This window comes from Erpetoichthys calabaricus, chromosome 4 (assembly GCF_900747795.2).
Source record: "Erpetoichthys calabaricus chromosome 4, fErpCal1.3, whole genome shotgun sequence".
In the NCBI taxonomy this organism is placed as follows: domain Eukaryota; kingdom Metazoa; phylum Chordata; class Cladistia; order Polypteriformes; family Polypteridae; genus Erpetoichthys; species Erpetoichthys calabaricus.
Window position 1 is genome coordinate 50,766,318 of NC_041397.2, and position 23,088 is coordinate 50,789,405.

Consider the following 23,088-nt stretch of genomic DNA (forward strand, 5'->3'; position numbering starts at 1 on the left):
CACTATCTAAAAAGGAGAAACCCTTATTTATAAAGGTTTGCTGCAGATGACTTAACTGAAAATAACTGAATAGTTCCTATGGTATAATACATAGTTATCTATTTGACTTATGCCTTTATTCCAGCAACTTGCTACATATGAGGTACAATTTGTTACATTACTTTTGTTTTTTGCAGCACAGGCAGGTGAAGTGACTTCCTCAGGGTCACACAGTGGTGTCAGTACCAGGATTTGAACTGACTAGCTCCGGGTTTGCTGAAATATTACTGAAGAAAGAAAAAAAATGAAAACGGGCAAATGGGGCTATGCATACAAATGTCCATCCATCCATTATCCAACCCGCTATATCCTAAATACAGGAGCCAATCCCTGCCAACACAGGGCACAAGGCAGGAAACAAACCCCGGGCAAGGTGCCAGCCCACCGCAGGGCGCACACACCACGGACAATTTAGAATCGCCAATGCACCTAACCTGCATGTCTTTGGACTGTGGGAGGAAACTGGAGTTCCCGGAGGAAACCCAGACAGACACAGGGAGAACATTCAAACTCCACGCAGGGAAGCAAACCCGGGTCTCCTAACTGGCACCTTTCACTGCGCCACCATACCGCCCGCATACAAACTTAAAAGGTTTAAATAAAACAGAAATATATACCTTTATTTTTACTTCCTTAACTTGTGGAGGGTGTATCCTGTAGCAAAGCCCTAACTTTTTTCATGAAAGCCCCTTTCAGTCAATAAGCCTTAAAAACAGGTGTAAAGCTAAACTTGCAGCACCGCTATTCAATTACACTTGCCTAACGCCTCTCCTAAGAGGAGATACTGTGGGATCTGGGCGTCCGTCAAAGCACCACTCACAGGCCCGATTAGAAAGCGGGAAGCTGTGATTTGTCGTCTCCCTCCCATGTAACAATCACAGCCCGTGTTACAACGCACTATGTATGTATATATGTATATATGTGTGTGTGTGTGTGTGTGTGTGTGTGTGTGTGTATGTATGTGTGTATATGTATGTGTATATATATGTATAATATATATATGTGTGGATGTGTATATGTATATATATATGTAGATATGTGTATATGTAGATATATATACATATACATATATATACATATGTTTACATAACCTCTTTAACACACTACTTCTCTGCTGCGAAGCGCGGGTATTTTGCTAGTGTATAGATATATATATATATATATATATATATATATATATATAGATATATATATATATATATATATATATATATATATATATATATATATATATATAAAAAGAGAGAGAGAGAGAGAGAGAGAGAATCTCCATATACAGTAATCCCTCGCTACATCGCGCTTCGACTTTCGCGGCTTCACTCTATCGCGGATTTTATATGTAAGCATATCTAAATATATAACGCGGATTTCTCGCTGCTTCGCGGGTTTCTGCGGACAATGGGTCTTTTTACTTCTGGTACATGCTTCCTCAGTTGGTCTGCCCAGTTGATTTCATACAAGGGACGCTATTGGCGGATGACTGAGAAGCTACCTTATCAGAGCACACAGTTAAAGTTCCTGTGTGCTGATTGGCTCAGCGACGGAGTGCTGCATTAACCAGTAAGTCTCATCTCACTCATTCAGCATTAACATGCTCCTGCTACTGCTTCAGGGGCCGTGTCCGCATTAACCAGGAAGTCTCATCTCACTCATTCAGCATTAACATGCTCCTGCTACTGCTTCAGGGGCCGTGTCCAAGCACCAACAGAAGATGCAAATGATTGCAGAAAAGGTAAAAGTTTTGGATATGTTGAAGGAAGGGAACAGCTACACCGCTGCAGGACACCATTACGGCATGAGTGCACAATTCTTTTTATTTAAAAAGGAGGAAAAGCATATAAGATCTACAGCCGCAGTGTACTTTAACCAGGGCGCAAAACGAGTTGCAAGTGGATGTGATAAGGCAGTAGTCTGGATGGAATCTGCTTTAGGGATTTGGATTGAAGACTGCCAGAAGAAGAACGGCGATGCTACACAATCGCCTGAAGAGGCTCCTTTAGAAGAGCTGTAACGCTCTCCTTTGTTGTTCAGTAAAATTAAACTCATCGTTATCGGACAAGTCGTCGTGTCATTGTTGGTGAGTAACCATAATTAATTATCTACATACAGTACTTATTGCATGTACATAGTTTAGTGTCACTGTACACACATTTTACTGTATACAATTTTTCTTGCATTGTACGTATTTATTGCTGGTGGCCTGTCTGTCGTAATGGCTGTAACATATGTGATATCGGAGACGCTCGATATCTTTAAAATAATATTTAGGTTTTACTGTATATAAACTGTGTTTACATACATAATTTCAACGAATCTTACCTAATATCTAAGAGAATACAAAGGGTTTATGCTGTATAATTGTGCGGGAAATGTTTATAATAGTGTGGGAGAGTTTATAAGGGCTTAAAATATATAAAAATAACCATATAAACATATGGTTTCTACTTCGCGGTCTGGAACGCAACCCCCGCGATGGAGGAGGGATTACTGTATATATAACCATATTATATATATATATATATATATATATATATATATATATATATATATATATATATATACAGTATATCCATATACATATATATCCATATCATAGAATAGTTGAAATAGTTTACTGTCAAATAATGCAAAGAGTACGCGACACGTGTTTCGCCCTAATTCTGGGCTCATCAGGTGTACACACTCACTGCACTCCCTCTCAGGAATCGAACCTCGGACGTCAGTGCTAGTATATCCATATATAACGGTTTCCGGGTGGAGTCGTGCTGGGGGCGTTTCTCTAACAGTGAGCTCTGGAGAATGTTTTACTTCTCTTACCATCCTCCTCACTGTGCGTGGTGGCAAGATAAACTTGAGTCCTGGTCCAGCCTGGTTTGTCACTGTTCCCATTGTTTTACTCTTCTTTATTATTCCTCTGACTGTAGATACAGGCAGGTTTAGGCGAATAGCTATTTTCTTGTAGCCATTACCTGACTTATGAAGGTCGACACACATCTGCCTTACTTGAACAGCATGTTCTCTTGTATTTCCCATGTTGAAGAGTGGCTAAGAGCAATAGGACTCTGTGTTACGTCATATTTATACCCCAGGGACACAGGGAGTCATTAATTACTAATTAAAAGTTCCAATTTAATCTGATCAACTTTAAAAACTAAACTGGAAATTACAAAAATGCTTCAATTACATTTATTTTATAGGAATTGTTAGGTGTGCCAATAATTGTGGCACACATGATTTCATGTAAAAAATTTATTTCTTAATGTGGGATTTTGTTCCTAAATGAATAAACATACTTTAATTAAAGGTTGGATTTTTCTCTTTTTTGTGTTGTGAGCCTTTATTTTTTGGGAAAAAAAACAATTTATTAGAAGCCTAAGAACACATCTTAACCAGGGGTGCCAATAATTGTGGAGAGCACAGTATATACAGTACATATATACAGTCATATGAAAATGTTTGGGAACCCCTCTTAATTCTTTGGATTTTTGTTCATCATTGGCTGAGCTCTCAAAGTAGCAACTTCCTTTTAATTTATGACATGCCTTATGTAAACAGTAGTATTTCAGCAGTGACATTAAGTTTATTGGATTAACAGAAAATATGCAATATAAATCATAACAAAATTAGACAGGTGCATAAATGTGGGCACCCAAACAGAGATATTACATCAATACTTAATTGAGCCTCCTTTTGCAAATATAACAACCTCTAGACGCCTCCTATAGCCTTTGATTAGTGTCTAGATTCTGGATGGAGATATCTTGACCATTCTTCCATACAAAATCTCTCCAGTTAAATTTGATGGCTGCCGAGCATGGAGAGCCTGCTTCAAATCATCCCATTGATTTTCAATGATATTCAAGTCAGGGGACTGTGACGGCCATTCCAGAACATTGTACTTCTCCCTCTGCATGAATGCCTTTGTAGATTTCGAACTGTGTTTTGGGTCATTGTCTTGATGGAATATCCAACCCCTGCAAAATTTCAACTTTGTGACTGATGCTTGAACATTATCCTGAAGAATTTGTTGATACTGGGTTGAATTCATCCGACCCTCGACTTTAACAAGGGCCCCAGTCCCTGAACTAGCCACACAGCCCCACAACATGATGGAACCTCCACCAAATTTGACAGTAGGTAGCAGGTGTTTTTCTTGGAATGCGGTGCTCTTCTTCCACTATGCAAAGCGCTTGTTGTTATGACCAAATAACACAATTTTTGTCTCATCAGTCCAAAGCACTTTGTTCCAAAATGAATTTGGCTTGTCTAAATGAACATTTGCATACAACAAGTGACTGTTTGTGGCTTCAGTGCAGAAAGGGCTTCTTTCTCATCATCCTGCCATACAGATGTTCTTTGTGCAAATTGCGCTGAATTGTAGAACGATGTACAGATACACAATCTGCAGCAAGATGTTCCTGCAGGTCTTTGGAGGTGATCTGTGGGTTATCTGTAACCATTCTCACAATCCTGCGCATATGCCGCTCCTGTATTTTTCTTGGCCTGCCAGACCTGGGTTTAACGGCAACTGTGCCTGTGGCCTTCCATTTCCTGATTACATTCCTTACAGTTGAAACTGACAGTTTAAACCTCTTTTTGTAGCCTTCCCCTAAACCATGATACTGAACAACCTTTGTTTTCAGATCTTTTGAGAGCCGATTTGAGGATCCCATGCTGTCACTCTTCAGTGGAGAGTCAAAGGGAAGCACAACTTGCAATTGACCACCTTAAATACCTTTTCTCATGATTGGACACACCTGTCTATGAAGTTCAAAGCTTAACACGCTAATCCAACCAATTTGGTGTTGCAAGTAATCAGTGAGCAGTTACATGCATTCAAATCAGCAGAATTTCAAGGGTACCCAAATTTTTGCACAGCCAGTTTCACATTTGATTTAATTTCATACAACTAAATGCTGCTTCACTAAAAATCTTTGTTTGGAAAACATCCCAGTACTCAGATGTTCCTAGGAAATGAAAGACACACGTATTCCTCCTCCTCCGAAGTAGTCCTTGGTTGCTTTTAATTGACAAGCGGAGGTGTTAAGTCTTTTCAAGGAGCACGTGTGAAACACTTTTAAAAGATAAATGTTTGTTTGCAGTGTTTGAATAAAATTCCAGTCTCTTCAACTTCCACTGGTCTTCTGTGCAATTTTGTAACCCAAGCGTGACAAGTGGTACCAGGAGTGGTTGCAAAGATGGACGCACAAGCACAAGCGGAAGCCGAATACCTTTTTCAAATCGCTCAGAATGTTCCTCTCCCATATGATCCAGAAGATGATTTAGATTCCGAACGTCCTCCAAGTGTTCAATCTCCGCTTGTCCGACGAAGAGATACCCAACAGTATGTTCAGCCTCCAAGAGCTACTCCAGTCCCTCAATGGTATGTTCCGCCTCCACCACCACCAAGTCCTGCGCAAGTTGCTAGACGTGTTGTTCCTTTGCCTCCGCTTCCGGACAATGCTAAGAATGTGCTGTCGAAGATGGGTCCGTCTGATGACCCAGAGCTGTTTCTTTTGGCTTTTGAACAAGTGGCGACTTTGTTAGGATGGGACAAATGTCATTGGGCTGTTATCATCACGCCGTTTTTGTCTGGTGACGCCCTACTTTCATTACGAAGTGTACCTAACGGAAAACTTGGCGATTATGATTTTTTGAAAGATCAAATTGTTTTGAGGAAAGCCACAACGTTTTTGTCGAAAGGTTTTGCACTCTACAACTGGAGGCTGGATATGGACTGTTCCATTCGTGCACAAATACAAGATTTGATTCATAAAGTGCAATGCTGGTTTGAGGGAGATAAGGTAGAGCGCATCGTTGAAAAGGTTGTTATGAACATAGTGTTGTTTGGAATACCTGCACCCATCAGAGAGGAGTTTCTTCGTCATAATCTTGAATCACTGGATGTTATTTCCCAACGTTTAGAAGGCTCGCAGACCGCTTACAAAACAAGCGGTAGCTTCAGTACTCCGTATCCTGTGTTAAAACCTATAAGGGATCGCCCAGAGTATCCTCATCAACTTGACCATGGACCAGACCGTCGTCAACCTACAGCGACTGATAATCGGATGTCGTCGGCTAGACCGCCAGGGAACGCAGTTGGTGCAACCCCGAATGAGGTGCCTGCTTCTGGAGAAAGAGGTCGTGGTCGTGGACGTCGCCGATTCAGTGCCACTGAACGAAGATGTTTCCGGTGTGATCAACCTGGTCATTTGGTGAGAGATTGTCGTCTGTCTCCAGCTCGTTCAATGGAAATTGGCATAGCGGAGGTTTGTTGCTCAAATATCCCGGAACCGTCGAAAAAGAAAGATGGCTTATTTTTCTCGGTGAAGTTCGGGGGCCGAGAGGTGACAGCGTTGTTGGACTCAGGCAGTGACCTTTGTGTTGTGAGATGTGACTGTCTTGACAACAGTTACCATAGTAATACTGAGACTGTTAACATACGCTGTGTACATGGAGATGTTAAGAACTATGAGACTTTACTTCTTCCTTTAACTTATCAGGGTCGTTACTTTAAAGTGTGGTCTGCTGTTTCTGATTCATGTCCTTGGCCTTTGCTGATAGGCAGAAGGAATGCTCTTTTTCCTATATTAATGGCTGAACACTGGTCGCCAGTTGATTCACCTGTTGAACCTATTCGGGGGGAGGGAGACGGAGAACTGGTGGCAGTTGGGAACAATTTAGATCCCAATTTACATATTGAACCAGATCTCTCAAGTGAGTCGGAGGAAGACTCCCCCCCAAAATTTCTCAGATTGGCATGGCCCTTCCACATCCTCTCAGATTGTAAATGTCTCGGAACCCAAACCGAGTACTAGCAAGCAGCCGGGCTTTGTGTGCTTGCAGCATGCTGATAGCACGTTGCAGTATGCATTTAAACAGGCTTACACTGCTAGTGACTCCTATCACCAAGACCGCGCTAGCGGGAGCTTAAAAACACCACACTTTCTGAAGAAAGATGGTTGTCTTTTCAGAGTGATTTCGGACCATTTGTTGGGGGAATTTATTGAGCAGTTAGTAGTACCTGAGGGACATAGGGAAATTCTTTTACAGCTGGCTCACTCTCACATCTTGGAAGGGCACCTGGGGACTGATAAAACCAGAGAGCGGTTTTCGAAACGATTTTATTGGCTAAATATGGGAAAAGATGTTGAACGGTTCTGCACTTCATGTCCTGACTGTCAAACTGTCTCTGCTTATAAGCCTCCTCGGGCTCCCCTTTGCCCTATTTGGATGTCCCCTTTCAGAGGGTGGGTTTAGATATTGTAGGACCTTTGCCTAAAACTAAAAATGGTTTCCAGTATATGCTGGTGTTAGTTGACTATGCAATGCGATATCCTGAAGTAACAGCTTTGAAAAAGGCAAACTCCTCCTCTGTAGCCAAAGCTCTCTGTGTGATGTTTACTTGTATTGGCATTCCTAAGGAAATTTTAACTGACCAAAGCACACCTTTCACTTCTTGTGTGATGAAACAATTATGTAAACGGTTCTCTATTAAGAAATTGGGCAACACCGTTTACCATCCACAAACTAATGGCTTGACTGAATGATTTAACAAAACCCTGAAACAAATGATTAGAAGAGTTGCTCATAATGATCCCACAACATGGGACACTGTCCTGCCTTTTGTTTTGTTCGCCGTACGAGAATCACCGCAGGCATCCACTGGTTTGAGTCCCTTTGAACTATTATTTGGCAGACGACCATGAGGCGTCCTAGATGTTGTTCGAGAAGAATGGATTGGACATGAAACAACTTCACTTGGAGAGGGTTTTGCTGAGCGAATAGTTTCCTTACAAGAAAGAATTTCCAGACTTTCTTCTATTGCTGTAGAGCATCAACAACGGGAACAAGAAACACAAAAGCGTCTATATGATAGACGCAGTCAGCTTCGTGAATTCAAACCGGGCGATCATGTTTTGGTACTGGTACCGTCAGACCCACACAAATTCCTAGCTAAATGGCAGGGGCCCAGCAGTTATTGAGGAGCGTATGGGACCAGTAAATTACAAGGTTAGAATACCTGGTCGGCGAAAACCACTTCAAATTTTGCATATTAATCTCTTAAAGAAATGGCATGACAGACAAGAGGTTCACACTACCTTGACTGCTGTTTCTCAGACTGATGTTGTCATTGGCAACGATTTGACTGATTCACAAAAGACAAGAGTTATTAAACTTAATAGAACAGAACACTGATGTTTTTTCAGACTTGCCAGGCATCACTAGTTTAGCAGAACATAAAATCTCCACTGAACCCGGTGTTCGGGTGCAAATGCGGCCATTTCGAATCCCGGACGCACGAAGAAATATTGTGCACGAAGAAGTCAAGAAGATGCTGGAGCTAGGTGTGATTCATGAAAGCAAAAGTGACTGGTGTTCTCCGGTTGTGTTGGTTCCCAAGCCGGGCGGTTCGGTTCGCTTTTGTATCGATTTTAGGAGCTTGAATAAGGTGTCTAAATTCGATGCTTACCCAATGCCCCAGGTAGACGAGCTCTTAGAAAAACTGGGTCAGGCGACCTATATTTCCACACTAGACCTCACAAAGGGTTATTGGCAGGTACCTCTAGAGGCTAACAGTTGTGAGAAAACAGCATTTGCAACTCCTGATGGACTTTATGAATTTACTAGACTCCCGTTTGGTCTTCATGGGGCCCCTTTAACTTTTCAGCGAATGATGGATCAAATACTGCGTCCACATTCTGAATATTCTGGGGCATATCTTGATGATGTGGTGATTTTCAGCAATGATTGGCATTCACATTTACAACGTCTACAGGCGGTATACACATTATATATATATATATATATATATATTATATATATACACACACACCCACACACATATACACACACACACACACACACACACACACACACACACACACACACACACACACACACACACACACACACAATAATACAAAAAACACATTTATTTTTTCTAATGTTTCAAATTTTAACTTTTGGAATGTAACACTGCAATATTTGAATATACAGATCTATAAATAAAAGACCACCTTTGTAAAATTGTTTATGAATATGTTATATTTAATTAAAATAAATACCTACTACTCAATTGTAAGCAACTTAGCCAAATTGGTATTTAATTGATATAGATCAAACTAATCGTGAAACTATAAAGATGATAGAATTGTATGTGTTTTTTGCATTCATTTTACAGCAAACTGTTCTGTGACTCTGCACTGGGTTTTGTAGACTACTTGAAACTGCATAAATTATTTTATACGATGATTGACAATATACTGTGCAGCAGAATTTATAATACCTGAACATTACATCAGACACTCAGATAGAAATGAGTTTTTAAAATTCTTAAAAACAAGGGGAGAAATAAATGTTTTGGGGAGTTTGAGACTACAGGACAATTCCAAGAACCCTCTTAAAAGCCTGAAAATCAATACTGAATTTGCAAGAAAATATTGTAGGCAAATGTAGAGTACTCTTACTATGGGAAGTATTTTCTGCAAAAATGAAAATTATAAAATGAAAATGCAATCTCTCTCTCTCTCTCTCTCCATTACGGTGCTCGAAGCCAACAGTACAATAAAATACTACAAAAATACAAAGCATCCTGTTTCCACTTCAGTGCAAATAAATGTAAACTATGATGCAATAAAGGCTAATTTATGTCATGTTAAATATTGAAATTAAATTGCACATTAATTACTTCAGTACTACAAGGAGGTACTACAGTACGAGGGTGAAAAGATCAAAATCACGTGAATTAAACAGTCAAAGTTAGAGGTTTTCTAATGATCAAAGAGGCTCTACAGCTACGAAGGATAAAGAATTTTATTTGGAATCAAGGTACAAAGCCCCACCCACTGACCCACACTATTTGCATTTTGAGAAGTTGAAAATGAAAATGCAAAGTGGAAATGCTTTTTACTTTTCATTTTTGCAGCTTCATTGCGGTTCAGGCTTAAAATGAAATTGCAAAATGGGGTTATTCAATTTAAATGTTTGCAGCATTTTGGCCCACACACTTTGAAAATGAAATTGCTAATAAGGTTATTTCATTTTTGCAGCATTTTTCCGTGTAGACTTTGAAAATGAAATGGCATATGGGGTTATTTCACTTTCATTTTAACATACAAACTTTGAAAATGAAATTGCAAAAGAGAGACTGCATTCTCATTTTATAATTTTCACTTTTGCAGAAAATACCTCTCATACTTTTACAAGCAAACTGGATATTGTCTGTACACACGTGCTTCACAGGACTGATGGGATGAGATGAGTTTAAAATCAGCACGCTAGGTGTAGCTGGATGTTTTAGTGGCTGCAGACCTGTGGTAAGGAAGGAGAGCACATCCCTTACAGGGGTGTGGAAATCAAATTTTTTTCTACTTGTCCACGGACAAGTAAACTTAGAAAATCCAGTTGTCCGCCAGTTAAATTCACTTGTCCATAAACAAATAACAAAAGTGAAAAATAGTTTATTTTTTCTGATCTCTTTTATTGATACCAATACTGCCTTCCATTTTAAAACTGAAAAAAGTTCTTTCAGCGAGTAGTATTTTGCCACCTTGCTCTAGAACATTTTATAAAAGATTCCCTTATCATTTTAACTCACTAATAAACAATGCCTTCATTATAGCTACACTAGTTCTGTTTCACATACTACAGTTACAGTGAAGATTTTTTTATAGACATTTCATAACCTTTGGAAACCGTTAGAATGTTTTCTTCTTAATTTTTAATAAACTGACAGCGCGAAACCAACTTGTTTTATATGAAATATTCGCTAATCAAAAACGATCTATTGACAGCTCATCAAAATTGATGTTGCCACGCAATAAATTTCTTAACTCCTCAATATATCACAACCTACACGAAATCGCAAATTGCAGGAAAGATTAACTGCCTAACAAGCTTTGTTATGTGGTGAAAACAATTGAATTGTAAGTAAAATGACTGCATTTTTATGTAGAAACAATTAATTTTATCAATCTTCTTCTATAATTTGCTACCGTGGCTGTTCATTTGTCTGTCCAGGATTTTAAATCACCTGTAGCTCGCAAACCATTTCACCTTTTGACTTGAAATTTGGTACACATACAGTATACTATGTGACGTCTACTATCCGCTTTCGGGGTGATGATTTGTATTACTCTTTATTTTTATTTTATTTTATTGTTGAATTAACTCTTGGCAGTGCGCCGCAGGGCGGCGCATGCGTATGGGAGCCTTTCTCATTCCCCACCACCTTCGCTAATCATTCTTGAGGCAGATTGAAGACTTAAGTGCCAGTTTAAGTGAAAAATTAAAGAAAGCGTACTAAGTAATTGCAACACAAAAACTAACTTAATCAGTTTTAACGTGAAAAGATGCCAACGAAAGAGGAGAAGCAGCGGGCCGCTACGGTGGAGAAAAGAAGGGCTGCTCAGGAAGCAGCAAGCGCATCAACCGCTGAGCAAATGAATGCTAAACGTACAGAGAAAGAGGATGAAAACTATGAATGCTCAAGTCAAGTGTATTTATTCACTGCATGTTACCGTGCAGTACGCCATTACTGGTAATATATAAAAGTTATTGATTATAATGAAAAATCATCAGATTACATCGTAATGTCGGCATGAACAAAATGACCGCATCTCCAAGCGTGTAAGTATTAGGGTAAAAAACTTATGTAAGACCGTAAGAGTGCTTCCCCTTTGAAAAATCAGCCGTCATTTTGTAAGCAATATTGAAGACCAATTTGAGACATGAAGAACAGTAGACTGTTTCCGCACAAAGTACGTACCCAAATGTTTAAAATGTGAAAGTAGTGGTAAAATGTGCCCTGCACAGCACATAATATTTTTCTCCAGAAAATTGCACTTGTCCGCGGACAACTGAAACAGAAAAACATGTTTGTCCGATGGTCAATTTACCCGTGTCGGACGAGTCGGGCATTGGATTTCCGCACCCCTGCCTTAAATCAGGAGGGTTTGAGGAAAAGGATGGAGATGTTCTTAGAAAATGAATAAACTGGAACTCCTCATAGACATTATTGCTTGTCTGTGTGTGGCATCATTGCAGTAATGATAGTAAATGTAAAAGTGATTGCCGATTACATGAATGACAACAGCGTAAGCCAACTGCATCTTGTTGCTATTTCATAATAGTTTTGGAGATATTTACTGTAACCCATAAAAATATGAAAGTGAAATCATCGATTATTGGGATGATGTGTGGCAGTGATGCCAGGGGGACTCCATTCTCAGCAGTCAGCATGAGTGCATTTAAAGGGAGTTAGTATTCAGAGAGAAGCAACGGAGTAGAGCTTCAGTGGTCACAAAAATTGGCATGTATCACAAAAAGTTTTTTTTCCACAGGATACTGGTGTAGTTGTTGTTGGCAGACTGCATATCTGTGTATAATCCAATTAGTCTACTTTAGATATGTACAGTGATCCCTCGCTATATCGCGCTTCGTCTTTCGTGGCTTCAGTCCATCTCGGATTTTAAATGTAAGCATATGTGAATATATATCGCGGATTTTTCACTGCTTCGCGGATGTCTGCGGTCTACAGTACGTATGCTTCCTCAGTTGATTTGCCCATTTGAATTCAAACAAGGGATGCATTTGAATTCAAACAAGGGATGCTATTGGCGGATGGCTGAGAAGCTACCCAATCAGAGCACGCGGTTAAGTTCCTGTGTGCTGCTGATTGGCTCATTGACGGAGTGCTGCATTAACCAGGAAGTCTAATCTCACTCATACAGCATTAACGTGCCCAAGCGCCAACAGAAGATGCAAATGATTGCAGAAAAGGTAAAAGTTTTGGATATGTTGAAGGAAGGAAACAGCTACACCGCTGCAGGACACCATTACAGCATAAATGAGTCCACGATTCTTTTTATTTAAAAAGGAGGAAAAGCATGTAAGATCTACGGCTGCAGTTTCCTTTAACCAGGGCGCAAAACGAGTTGCAAGTGGACGTGATAAGGCAGTAGTATGGATGGAATCTGCTTTAGGGATTTGGATTGAAGAGTGATGGAAGAAGAACAACGGCGGTGCTAAACAGTCGCCTGAAGAGGCTCCTTTAGAAGAGCTGTAACGCTATCCTTTGTTATGCAGTAAAATTAAACTCATCGTTATCGGACAAGTCGTCGTGTCATTGTTGGTGAGTAACCATAATTAATTATTTACGTACAGTACTTATTACATGTACATAGTTTAGTGTCACTGTACACACATTTTACTGTATACAATTTTTCTTGCATTGTACGTATTTATTGCTGGTGGCCTGTCTGTTGTAATGGCTGTAACATATGTGATATCGGAGACGCTCGATATCTTTAAAATAATATTTAGGTTTTACTGTATGTAAACTGTGTTTACATACATAATTTCAACAAATCTTACCTAATATCTAAGAGAATACAAAGGGTTTATGCTGTATAATTGTGCGTGAAATGTTTATAATAGTGTGGGAGAGTTTATAAGGGCTTAAAATATATAAAAATAACCATATAAACATATGGTTTCTACTTCGCGGATTTTCCTATTTCGCGGGTGGCTCTGGAACGCAACCCCCGCGATGGAGGAGGGATTACTGTACATCCCAACTAATAACATTCTCTGTATTTAAATTATTGTACCAGATTAAGATTTTCAGTATTCAGCCAACTTGGCCTCCCAATTAGCATGAGGTATTTGACACACTGATTACAAGAAAAGTTACCGGTACTTATTTTTTCAGTCAGTCAGGTGAAGCAACTAGCCAGACTTAGAATAAGGTGTTTGAAGAATTAAACAGACTTGAAGCTATATTGTTTCATCCAGGGACTCATGTCTATTTCTTCTTTATTGCATTCTGTCTTTTTTCTTCAATAAACACAGATGTGTTATACAGCCTATTAAATGTGACAAGGACAGCATTCGCTTGTATATTAATCCGAGTTTATGTAGCAGTCTGGAAGATCCCTGCCACAATTTCCATAAGATATCATACACATGTAGTCTCTAATGGAAGTAAATCATTGCCTAGTTAGAAAGTAATACAATAACTGTTGTGTTATAAATTAAAGTCACTGACCTTCTTTGGCTCAAAAGTAAGGATGTAAATTCATGAGACAGTGCAGACAGTTTGATTTTCTTGTTTTTTGTACATTAAAATGACAGCAAATGTGCCCTTGGTAAAAAATACTCTTAAGCAAAGCACTCAGGAGTAAAAATTAAAAAATAAATAAATAAATAAATATTGCCTCCATCTGGCATTTTTGTGGTATATTTCAACTACATAATTATTTGAAAACATTTATTTTGCTACGCAACTTAAACACAATTAAACATTGCATTTTCATAAGTGTGATAATAAAATTAATAGCATGAAAAAAAGAAGACTGATTAGTAATTATTTAGCTTTCCAATAAGTAAAAAACATTTTCATAGCTGCTTAATTTAATTCAGGGTCACAATGTGCACAAGGCATAAACTAGCCCTGAACAGGGCAGCAGTTATCTCAGTTCCCACTCACACATCCACATTGGGCCATTTTAAAATCACCAATTAAACAAAAATGATTATTTGTATGATAAGGGAGGAACGCCAGATGACAACACAACACAGACATGCAGATCAAAATAAATTCTACACATTGATAGTGACTGGGTGAGGGAATCTGACCCAAGGATTCTAGGTGCTGCCCATATATAAAAAAATATATATGAACAAACTATTTTGCATCGGTAATTCAAAATGCAACACATTGATCTGAGGGGCTTTATCAATTCAACTGAATTGCAGGAAATTGACTTTGATTGTAAAATCTTTGGGTGACTGAACATTTAAGTCTCACTGAGATCATATTAACAGTCATCTGAGAATTATTGAAAAGAAGTGGGCAGGAAGTCTGCAAAATCATGTGTCTGCAACTTACAATATTGCCATTATATATTTATCCTGAGAATTTTATTCCAATTCAAGATTTCAGTTGGGTGAGTCTAATACCATCATAACATCTTTGCTCTTACAGATTAACCAAATCTCCAGCTATGGGACTTTCACAACTCTCACATGACTGTTTTGTAATCTCAGTGAAAATCATGTACTATATTACCTATTATTATAGAGGTTTAAATGATGGGGAATTTCCCACTATTCAGTTGAACTGATGAAGCATCTTAGGTAAGCACTGAAATGCCTTCAAGAATAAAAAGCAAGTGTAGTTACTTTTTTTTTTTACTTAAAATGAGATATTTTATGACGCGAATGACCGAAAAACCTTTAAACACATATGAGTAAAGCCTTCAAACCACTTGGAAAAGAAGTGTATTTCTTCAGTGTTTAAAGAGGTTGGTATAGTGGAAAAACATTGAACCTTCAAACAACATGTCAGTATGAAAGAGAGACAGACTTTATTAATCCCAAGGGGTTGGTGTACTAGTTAAGGCTTTGGACTTCAAACTTTCAGGTTGTGGGTTCAAATACCGCTACTGACACTCTGTGACCCTTACCATGTCACTTGACCTGCTTTTGCGCCAATAGGAAAACCAAAAGAAATGTAACCAATTGTATCATAAATGTTCCGTTGGATAAAGGAGCCAGCCAAATAAGTACATGTAAATGAATATCCAAAAGTACATTCTCATTAAGGCGAAGTGATTAAAGTACATACCTGCACAGAAAATGCGTAGCTGTTGAACTGGAGATATAAGCTGTAGGTGAGTTGTAAACAGATCCACAAATGCACCAGGATAGATAATAAAAATGAACATCCCAAATCCATTAAATCGTACTTGTTCTCTAAATAAAAGAAAATACATCATTATGTTGATGAAAGATTAAAAAAAAATAAATTTATTTATATAGCACCATTCAATAGCAAAGACCACTCATTACATGTTGTCCATTTTATAACTGTATGCATTTATTTTTCGCAGTCAAAGCAGAGACAGGCTAAGAGATTTTCTCAGGGTGATTAAATGTGTTGAATATGGACATTGGGTATGGACAGGTTTAAAGAGCAAAGCATAAAAGCTAAACAAAACTTTAAAATATATTTCCATACTTTAAGATAATGAATGCAAATAAACATACATGACACTGCCTTTCATAATGTAAAATATGTATATGTGTACTATCCAACTATCAAAAAGTAGATTCCTAACAAATTAAAGAAAGACATTTACATTAGATTTAAAGTAGCGGTTGGACAACGACTGACTGACTGAAAAATTCAGTTTGAATTTTTACACAATTTGTTATGAATCCTTTTCATAAAAATATGATCAATGCAATTGCATTTCACATTGTTTATAAGTTACTAAACTTCTTTCAAGAAACAAATTCAGTTCAGACTGATATATCAAATATAAATATATCTATGCCAAATATATACGAGTTAATTTTGTTTAGGAAAACGATTGTGACAGTATTAGTTTGGGCCAGTATTCAACCCAAATGATTTACAATAAAGTACACAGTGGAAGGAACACTCAGGCACAGACAAAAGGTAACTTTTATAATTTCACTATAAAGTCAACTCATGTTTAATCTGAATAAATCATGTTATATCATCCTGCCTGCAAGCTGCAAGAAAAAGTAAGAACCCTTTGGAATTAACTGGATTTCTGCATCGATTACTAAGAAAATGTGGTCAGATCTTCATCTAAGTCACAACTATAGACAAAAAAATCCAATTAAACTAATAACACACAAACAGTTGAGTGTTTCATGTCTTTATTGCGCACACTGAGTAATCATTCACTGTGCAGGCTGGAAATAGTTAAGTGAACCTCTGTGTCAATGATTTCTCCAACAGCTACGTAATTCAAAAAAGGTATTCCACTTAAGGAGATGAGATTAGAATTTTGGGTTACACAGGTGCCTCATCTTTTAAATAAAGGCACACAAAGCCTGGTTAGTGATAAATCTTTTCCCCTCAAGAAAGACTGGTTAGTGTGAAACATGCCTCAACCCAAACAACTTTCACAGGATCTTAAAAGATCTTATGAAGAAGAGGGACATCTCATGCCCAGACAAACTGGTGAGGAAGGCAGGCTTTATTGTAGGCACGGAGCTGGACAGTTTGACATCCGTGGCAGAGCGACGGGCACTGAGCAAACTCCTGTCAATAATGGAGAATCCACTACATCCACTAAACAGTATCATCTCCAGACAGAGGAGGAGCTTCAGCGACAGACTGTTGTCACTGTCCTGCTCCACTGACAGACTGAGGAGATCGTTCCTCCCCCACACTATGCGACTCTTCAATTCCACCTGGGGGGGGGGGGGGGGTAAACGTTAACATTATTCAAAGTTATTGTCTGTCTGTATACCTGCATTGTTATCACTCTTTAATATTTTCTTTATCAGTATGCTGCTGCTGGAGTATGTGAATTTCCCCTTGGGATTAATAAAGTATCTATCTATTTATCTATCTGTCTAAAAGACACATTATAGAGATGAATGAAGTTAGAGAAGGCTACAAAATCATCTCTAATGACCTTGGTGCCTATCAATTCAAAGTTAGGCAAATTGTCTAAAATTTGAGAAAATTCATGACTGTAGCTACTCTCCAGAGGAGTTGACATCCCGTAAAGATCACTCAAAGGGCACAAAAGGCAGTCCTGAAAAAGGCACAAAAGAACCCAAGGGAACAAAACAAAAGACTTCCCGGGATCAAAACACATATGCAGTCTCTCTAGCACTGTGTTATTTCATGGACATAAAACTACATATACTTATGGTACCAAATTGTGCAATTTACACCTTTGTGCTGCTAGCAAACTTAACATCAGCAAGAACATCTCCTTTGTATTCTGTGTTAAAATTTCCCTCTGGACCTTAAGTCTGAACTTGAGATTTGTGGAGCAAATATGTGAGAGACTATGTCTTTCTTCCTAGTGCTTACTAAACACTTCAGAAATAAATAAAATAAGACAATATTTTAATATTAATATTGTTGATATAACCATGAGGCACAACTTGACTCAACATTATAAAAACACAATTTTATCTGATTTTTTTTTTTTTTTGCAAAAACTAAAAAGAAAAACTTTTGAATTTGCCTAAACTTGCTCAGGATTTGTAAAATGGGATGACATATAAAAAGCCATAGATCAGAAATTCCATTTTTCTATTTGAAAACCTGAATGGCAATAAATTATGTGCAATCATGGGGCCAGCAGGCAGTGCTGTGCCCTAGATCACCACATTTGTGTGTGCAATTAGCCCCTCTTACCTAAATGAAATTGACTGTTTTCCAGTCCAAAATGGTACCCAAGCAGGGAAAAAAGGAATCCCATCAAGAGATGGTTGATCATTAGGGTTGTGCAACTTGGAACAATACCATGTATGATAAGTATTTTAGTAATACGCAAGTGGTATATATTTATTAACAGACACAGCAGAGGTTAGTATTTTTATATGATTCAAATTGGTGGAGCAAGTGTATGCGCTCAAATCAATTTAGGATCAACCCTAAAATCTCTATTTAGTACAATATATTTCTACTGTAAATTAGAGCATGGGATCCTGCTAGCATTATATTCTGATAGGTGACACAGATTACTGAATGTGTACCTCTCCCAAAAATAGGCTTGCTAGTTACAGACATAATGAAGTGTGTGGTTTTTGCAATTAAGGATAGTGCTGGCAGGCAAGAGAAAAAAAGGAAGGCCTAAAAGAAGGTTTATGGATGTGGTGAGAGAGGACATGCAGGTGATGGGTGTAACAGAACAAGGTGCAGAGGACAGGAAGATATGGAAGAAGATGACCCGCTGTAGCGACCCCTGTCGGGATCAGCCAAAAGAAGAACAAGATCCTTATTAAAATGATCCTTGCTTAAAACTTTTAGGGAGAAATAAAAGAAACTATCCAGGAACGCTCTAAGAAAGTAAGCACTGTTGAATTCAAACTAAAGTAAAATCTCAGAAACAATAATGATCATAAGATTACAGGAACTTAGTAAAAAAATATTATTTCACTGGACACAAAAAAATTCCAAAAAAAAACAAATTTAATCCCAGCATATATCCTCACTAAGCTTTGTTTCTGTAACACTTCATTATTTTTTCCATTTTCTGTGTTTTTGTATTTTTATTATTCATCCATTGTAAAAATGTAAGTATGTCAAGGTGGAAAAAAAACTTAAGGTAAAGAAACGGAAAATGTATTAGAATATCTATCAGTAATTTTTCATGGTTTCGACTGCTTGATAATGATACAGTATGTGCTTGCATTTACATAATATGCCTACATTCTTTGTGTAGGTTTGATCCAGGCATTCCTGTTTCTGTTCAAACTTCAAAAAAAAATCTTAACTTGATTGGTATCACTATATTAGCAACCCACAAGGATTAAGTGACACAAGAAAACTGATAGATGGATGAAGGCCCAGCATAATCTTTCCATAGTTTATATTTCCAGTATTTTTCACTAGTTGTTGCAAATATATTCCAAACCTTATTAAAAGGAGAATACAGAATGTGATGTATTTCCTGTTCGGCTGCCTATAGTTGGAATGTTGGTGATTCCTCTTCAATGTATCATTTGAACATAAACATATATGAATATTGTAGTTTAACTGAATCTGCAATATTTAACTAGACTGCAGCCACAAAAGGAATTACAGCCAACATCTATCACTAGAACGTTGCAAATATTTTTTCCTCAAGGAGACTTGAAATTAAAATAGTACCTTCTATACTGTTTAAAACTTAAACATTTAAACTCGGATGAAATTTTATGGTCAATCATTCTACAATTACTCCCTTAAGCCATGTGTTCTGTGACACTAAATTTTGTTCTGTCCTCTGTTCTGAACAAAGGGCTCATTTACGGTCACAATAGTTTGTGTGAAGCTGTTATAATATTAATCAAAGCCTTATAGCATACCCTGTTAACAGAAGTCAGATATTTGCCTAGCACAGTTAATACTGGACTTCAATGCACCTTGTAAATTATAAATAAAACTAATACATACTCACACACACTTTATTTATACATATATATTTTTTTTTTACCATTTAACTTTACTCAAGCACATTTAACCTACGAGTTTTTCTAGCGGAAGAACTGATTGATGCAAAAAGTGACATTTGACCTAATAAAACTGAATTATTAAAGTTATTATAATACAAATGTCTCAATAATTTCACAGACCAATAGAAGGAAACATTAGTTTTAAAATAAAAGCAATAGCAGTTACCTGATTGCTGCCACCCCATGGCCAATTTCATGTATGACACCACTAATGAGAATTGCAACAAAAAAATAAGCCATTTGACTGACAGGAAGATTAACACCAGGCACCTGTTGATGTTGACACAGAAACAAAATAAAACAACTATATGAATGCTCTTTCTTCATTCATGACCACTTAACTTGAACATACTGTAAACTCATTTGATGAGATATCATCCAACCATGTAAACACTATTTACACTACAGTCACCACAGTTTAAAGAGGAATTCACAGCATTTAGCATGTGTGAGGACCAAGGAATAGGGAACAGTCAAAAAGCCCTAATTATTCTCTTATTTAAGCAAATATTCTAAACTGTACAATGCCACACTGGTAAGCAGAATTGTCTGCGTTAAATGTATTTACACTTATTTCTTCCAAAGATTCTGTTGTACAATACACATAAAATACACATCACCAAAAGCAAACTGTATAACGCTATATCTAAAACAATAAACAAACTAAAATTAAATGAACACTAACACAAATTAAAAGCAGTACATGCCAAAAGCAGGGCTGAAAAATTGAATTGGAAAATATATGACCACTTAATACAGTCTATCATTAAGCCTTAAAGAGTGTTTAAGCAAATTACATATTTTTCAAACACTCTGCAAAAATCGTCAAAAGAGTTTTTCACAGTGAATATGCTGTGTTAGCCAGTGACCTTGTTCACTGAATATTTTCCTGGAAATAAACCGTGTAATCAGTTTAGACAAGCATTTTTTCTCCAGCACCTCATGCTGCTTTTCAAGGCCAGAGTGACATTACAAAGCCATAACAGCCATGTGTATATTTTTCATGTCTATGTACTGTAAGTGGACTCCACCTCACATTGCATCCAGCATAAATTGAAGAAAAAAAAAAAGCATTATTTTCATTTGAGGGGTTCATTTCACTTAATTTCCAAGGGGCATCATTTTGTCCATCAAGCTATCTCATTTCAATGAATATGGTGTCCATTTGGCACCTTCTGGTCTGAAGGAGTCTACAATGATATCAGTTCAACTCTGATTTACACCTTTGCTATCAAATGAAGTACAGGGCTGATCCTGGTACTATAAGAAGTGCTCAGCTATTCACTCAAGAATGTAGATTGGGGGCCTTTAGCTAGATTTCTGCTTCCCTGTTAAATCTCCTGTCTTAACAAGCCTTATGTACAACTAAAAAGCCTGTCCTACACCAGCTACACCTGATTATTTTTCCTTTGTACATGAGCACTTTTTTCTTTCATCAAAAAGACAGAAATGCCTTATAAATAATAAGTGATTTTAATTTTTTATTTATTTATATTTAAATGTGTGGCCATTTATGTTCCATCTGTGTCTTTTGTTGTTTCAGGTGGGTTGGCGCAGTGGTTAGCGCTGCCACCTCATAGCTCTGGTCACATTTTTGACCACAATAATCACTCCAGCATTGTTGGCAAACACATCTGTAGCCATCAGGGACACTTAAATGACCATTTCACCACTATAATCCACTCAAAACTAGTTTAGTTCTTCCTTCCCCATTGACTTCAATGCATTTCACACAAGTTCATCGAAATTCCCAAACATTTCCGTGATGTCAAATAACTCCTGGTGAAGCAAACTTCGCAAGATTTGCTAATCATTGTTATAGATATAATTTATTATAAAAGTAAAATATCTAGATGGAAGTTGTTTATGAATATGATATCCTGCATCTAAAATCATGAAATGCCATTTGTTTACATCTAACTTCTTGACACTTATGGAAGAACATTTTCTCACTCTGTAAACATGGCAATGCAACAACTACTACTACAAGAAAAAAAAGTCATTAAGTTTTACTAAAATTATTATTGATGAGTAATAAATGAAATACTTAGACATGTTAATAGATTTAGCTTTAAACCTAACTTTAGTAAGAAGAAAAAAATTACTTATGCATAATTAAAACCTTGGGATAAATATGATCTGAAATGAGACAGCTTTCCTTACCACAACCTGTAACATCTGCTCATTTGAACCCTCGGGGCTCTCATACATCATTTGGGATAAAGTCTGCATCAGGGTCTTGAAAAGAAGTACGATAGATCCAAACATTGCCATTATTCCAAATACCATCCCCATGGTAAACCTAAAATTCAAATCACAATTAAATCTAGTAAAAACTACTTACTTGTGATGTAACTGACTACACATAACAGACAGATATTTATTTACAACAGTACGGCACTGTACGAAAAGAGCAGATTACTCATCCATCTACTAAAAAAATAAGGTCATTCTAAAGATGCTATGACCTCATGACACTGCTGGAAAAATATGATAAACATTTTAGAAAAAAACAACTAATATTGCATATAAGTCACTATCTATAGTAAATGTTCTGTGATAAGCAGTATGGGGATGTTACCTCAGTTCCATCTTAGAATCTACAAAAATTAAATATACTGTTTTCAAAGTACATTAGGAAAAAAAAGTGTTGCAAACATTTCAAGAATGGCAAATAAAAGATATCATAACAAAGTGCCACAGTAATTAACTAGCAGTGTTTGTAACCTGTAAGGAGCTCTGACTGAAGCTAATTATTGACTTCATGAGTCTAATTAGAAATTTAGCAAATATCTCTTAAAATCTTTCAATACAGATAAAGAATCTGCAATTGAAAAAATATCAGCACTAAGCAAAATCTTTGTAAGTGTAAGAAAACAAAGAGCTGCCTTAGCTACTAGGTGGAGTGCTGGCTCTGAGGCTAGGGATCTGCACTGGCAATTGGAAGGTTGTCAGTTTGAATCCCGTAAATGCCAAAAGGGACTCTGCTCTGTTGGGCCCTTGAGCAAGGCCTTTAACCTGCAATTGCTGAGCGCTTTGAGTAGTGAG

The 23,088-nt window shown here is 37.5% G+C and overlaps 1 protein-coding gene across 2 annotated transcripts in view; it reads right to left on the reverse strand.

Moving 5' to 3' along the window:
• Positions 1 to 23,088, reverse strand: part of mbtps2 (membrane-bound transcription factor peptidase, site 2) — a 101,642-nt gene that overhangs the window by 72,319 nt on the left and 6,235 nt on the right. For both annotated transcript variants that reach the window (XR_007934829.1, XM_028799438.2), the window contains exons 3-5: positions 22,204 to 22,342; positions 20,207 to 20,310; positions 15,671 to 15,798 (exon numbers count right to left, since the gene is read on the reverse strand). Coding sequence is in view for 1 of the 2 variants with exons in the window: in XM_028799438.2 (XP_028655271.1) it covers positions 15,671 to 15,798; positions 20,207 to 20,310; positions 22,204 to 22,342 (371 nt within the window). In the remaining variant the exon portion in view is untranslated. The remainder of the gene's footprint in view (positions 1 to 15,670; positions 15,799 to 20,206; positions 20,311 to 22,203; positions 22,343 to 23,088) is intronic.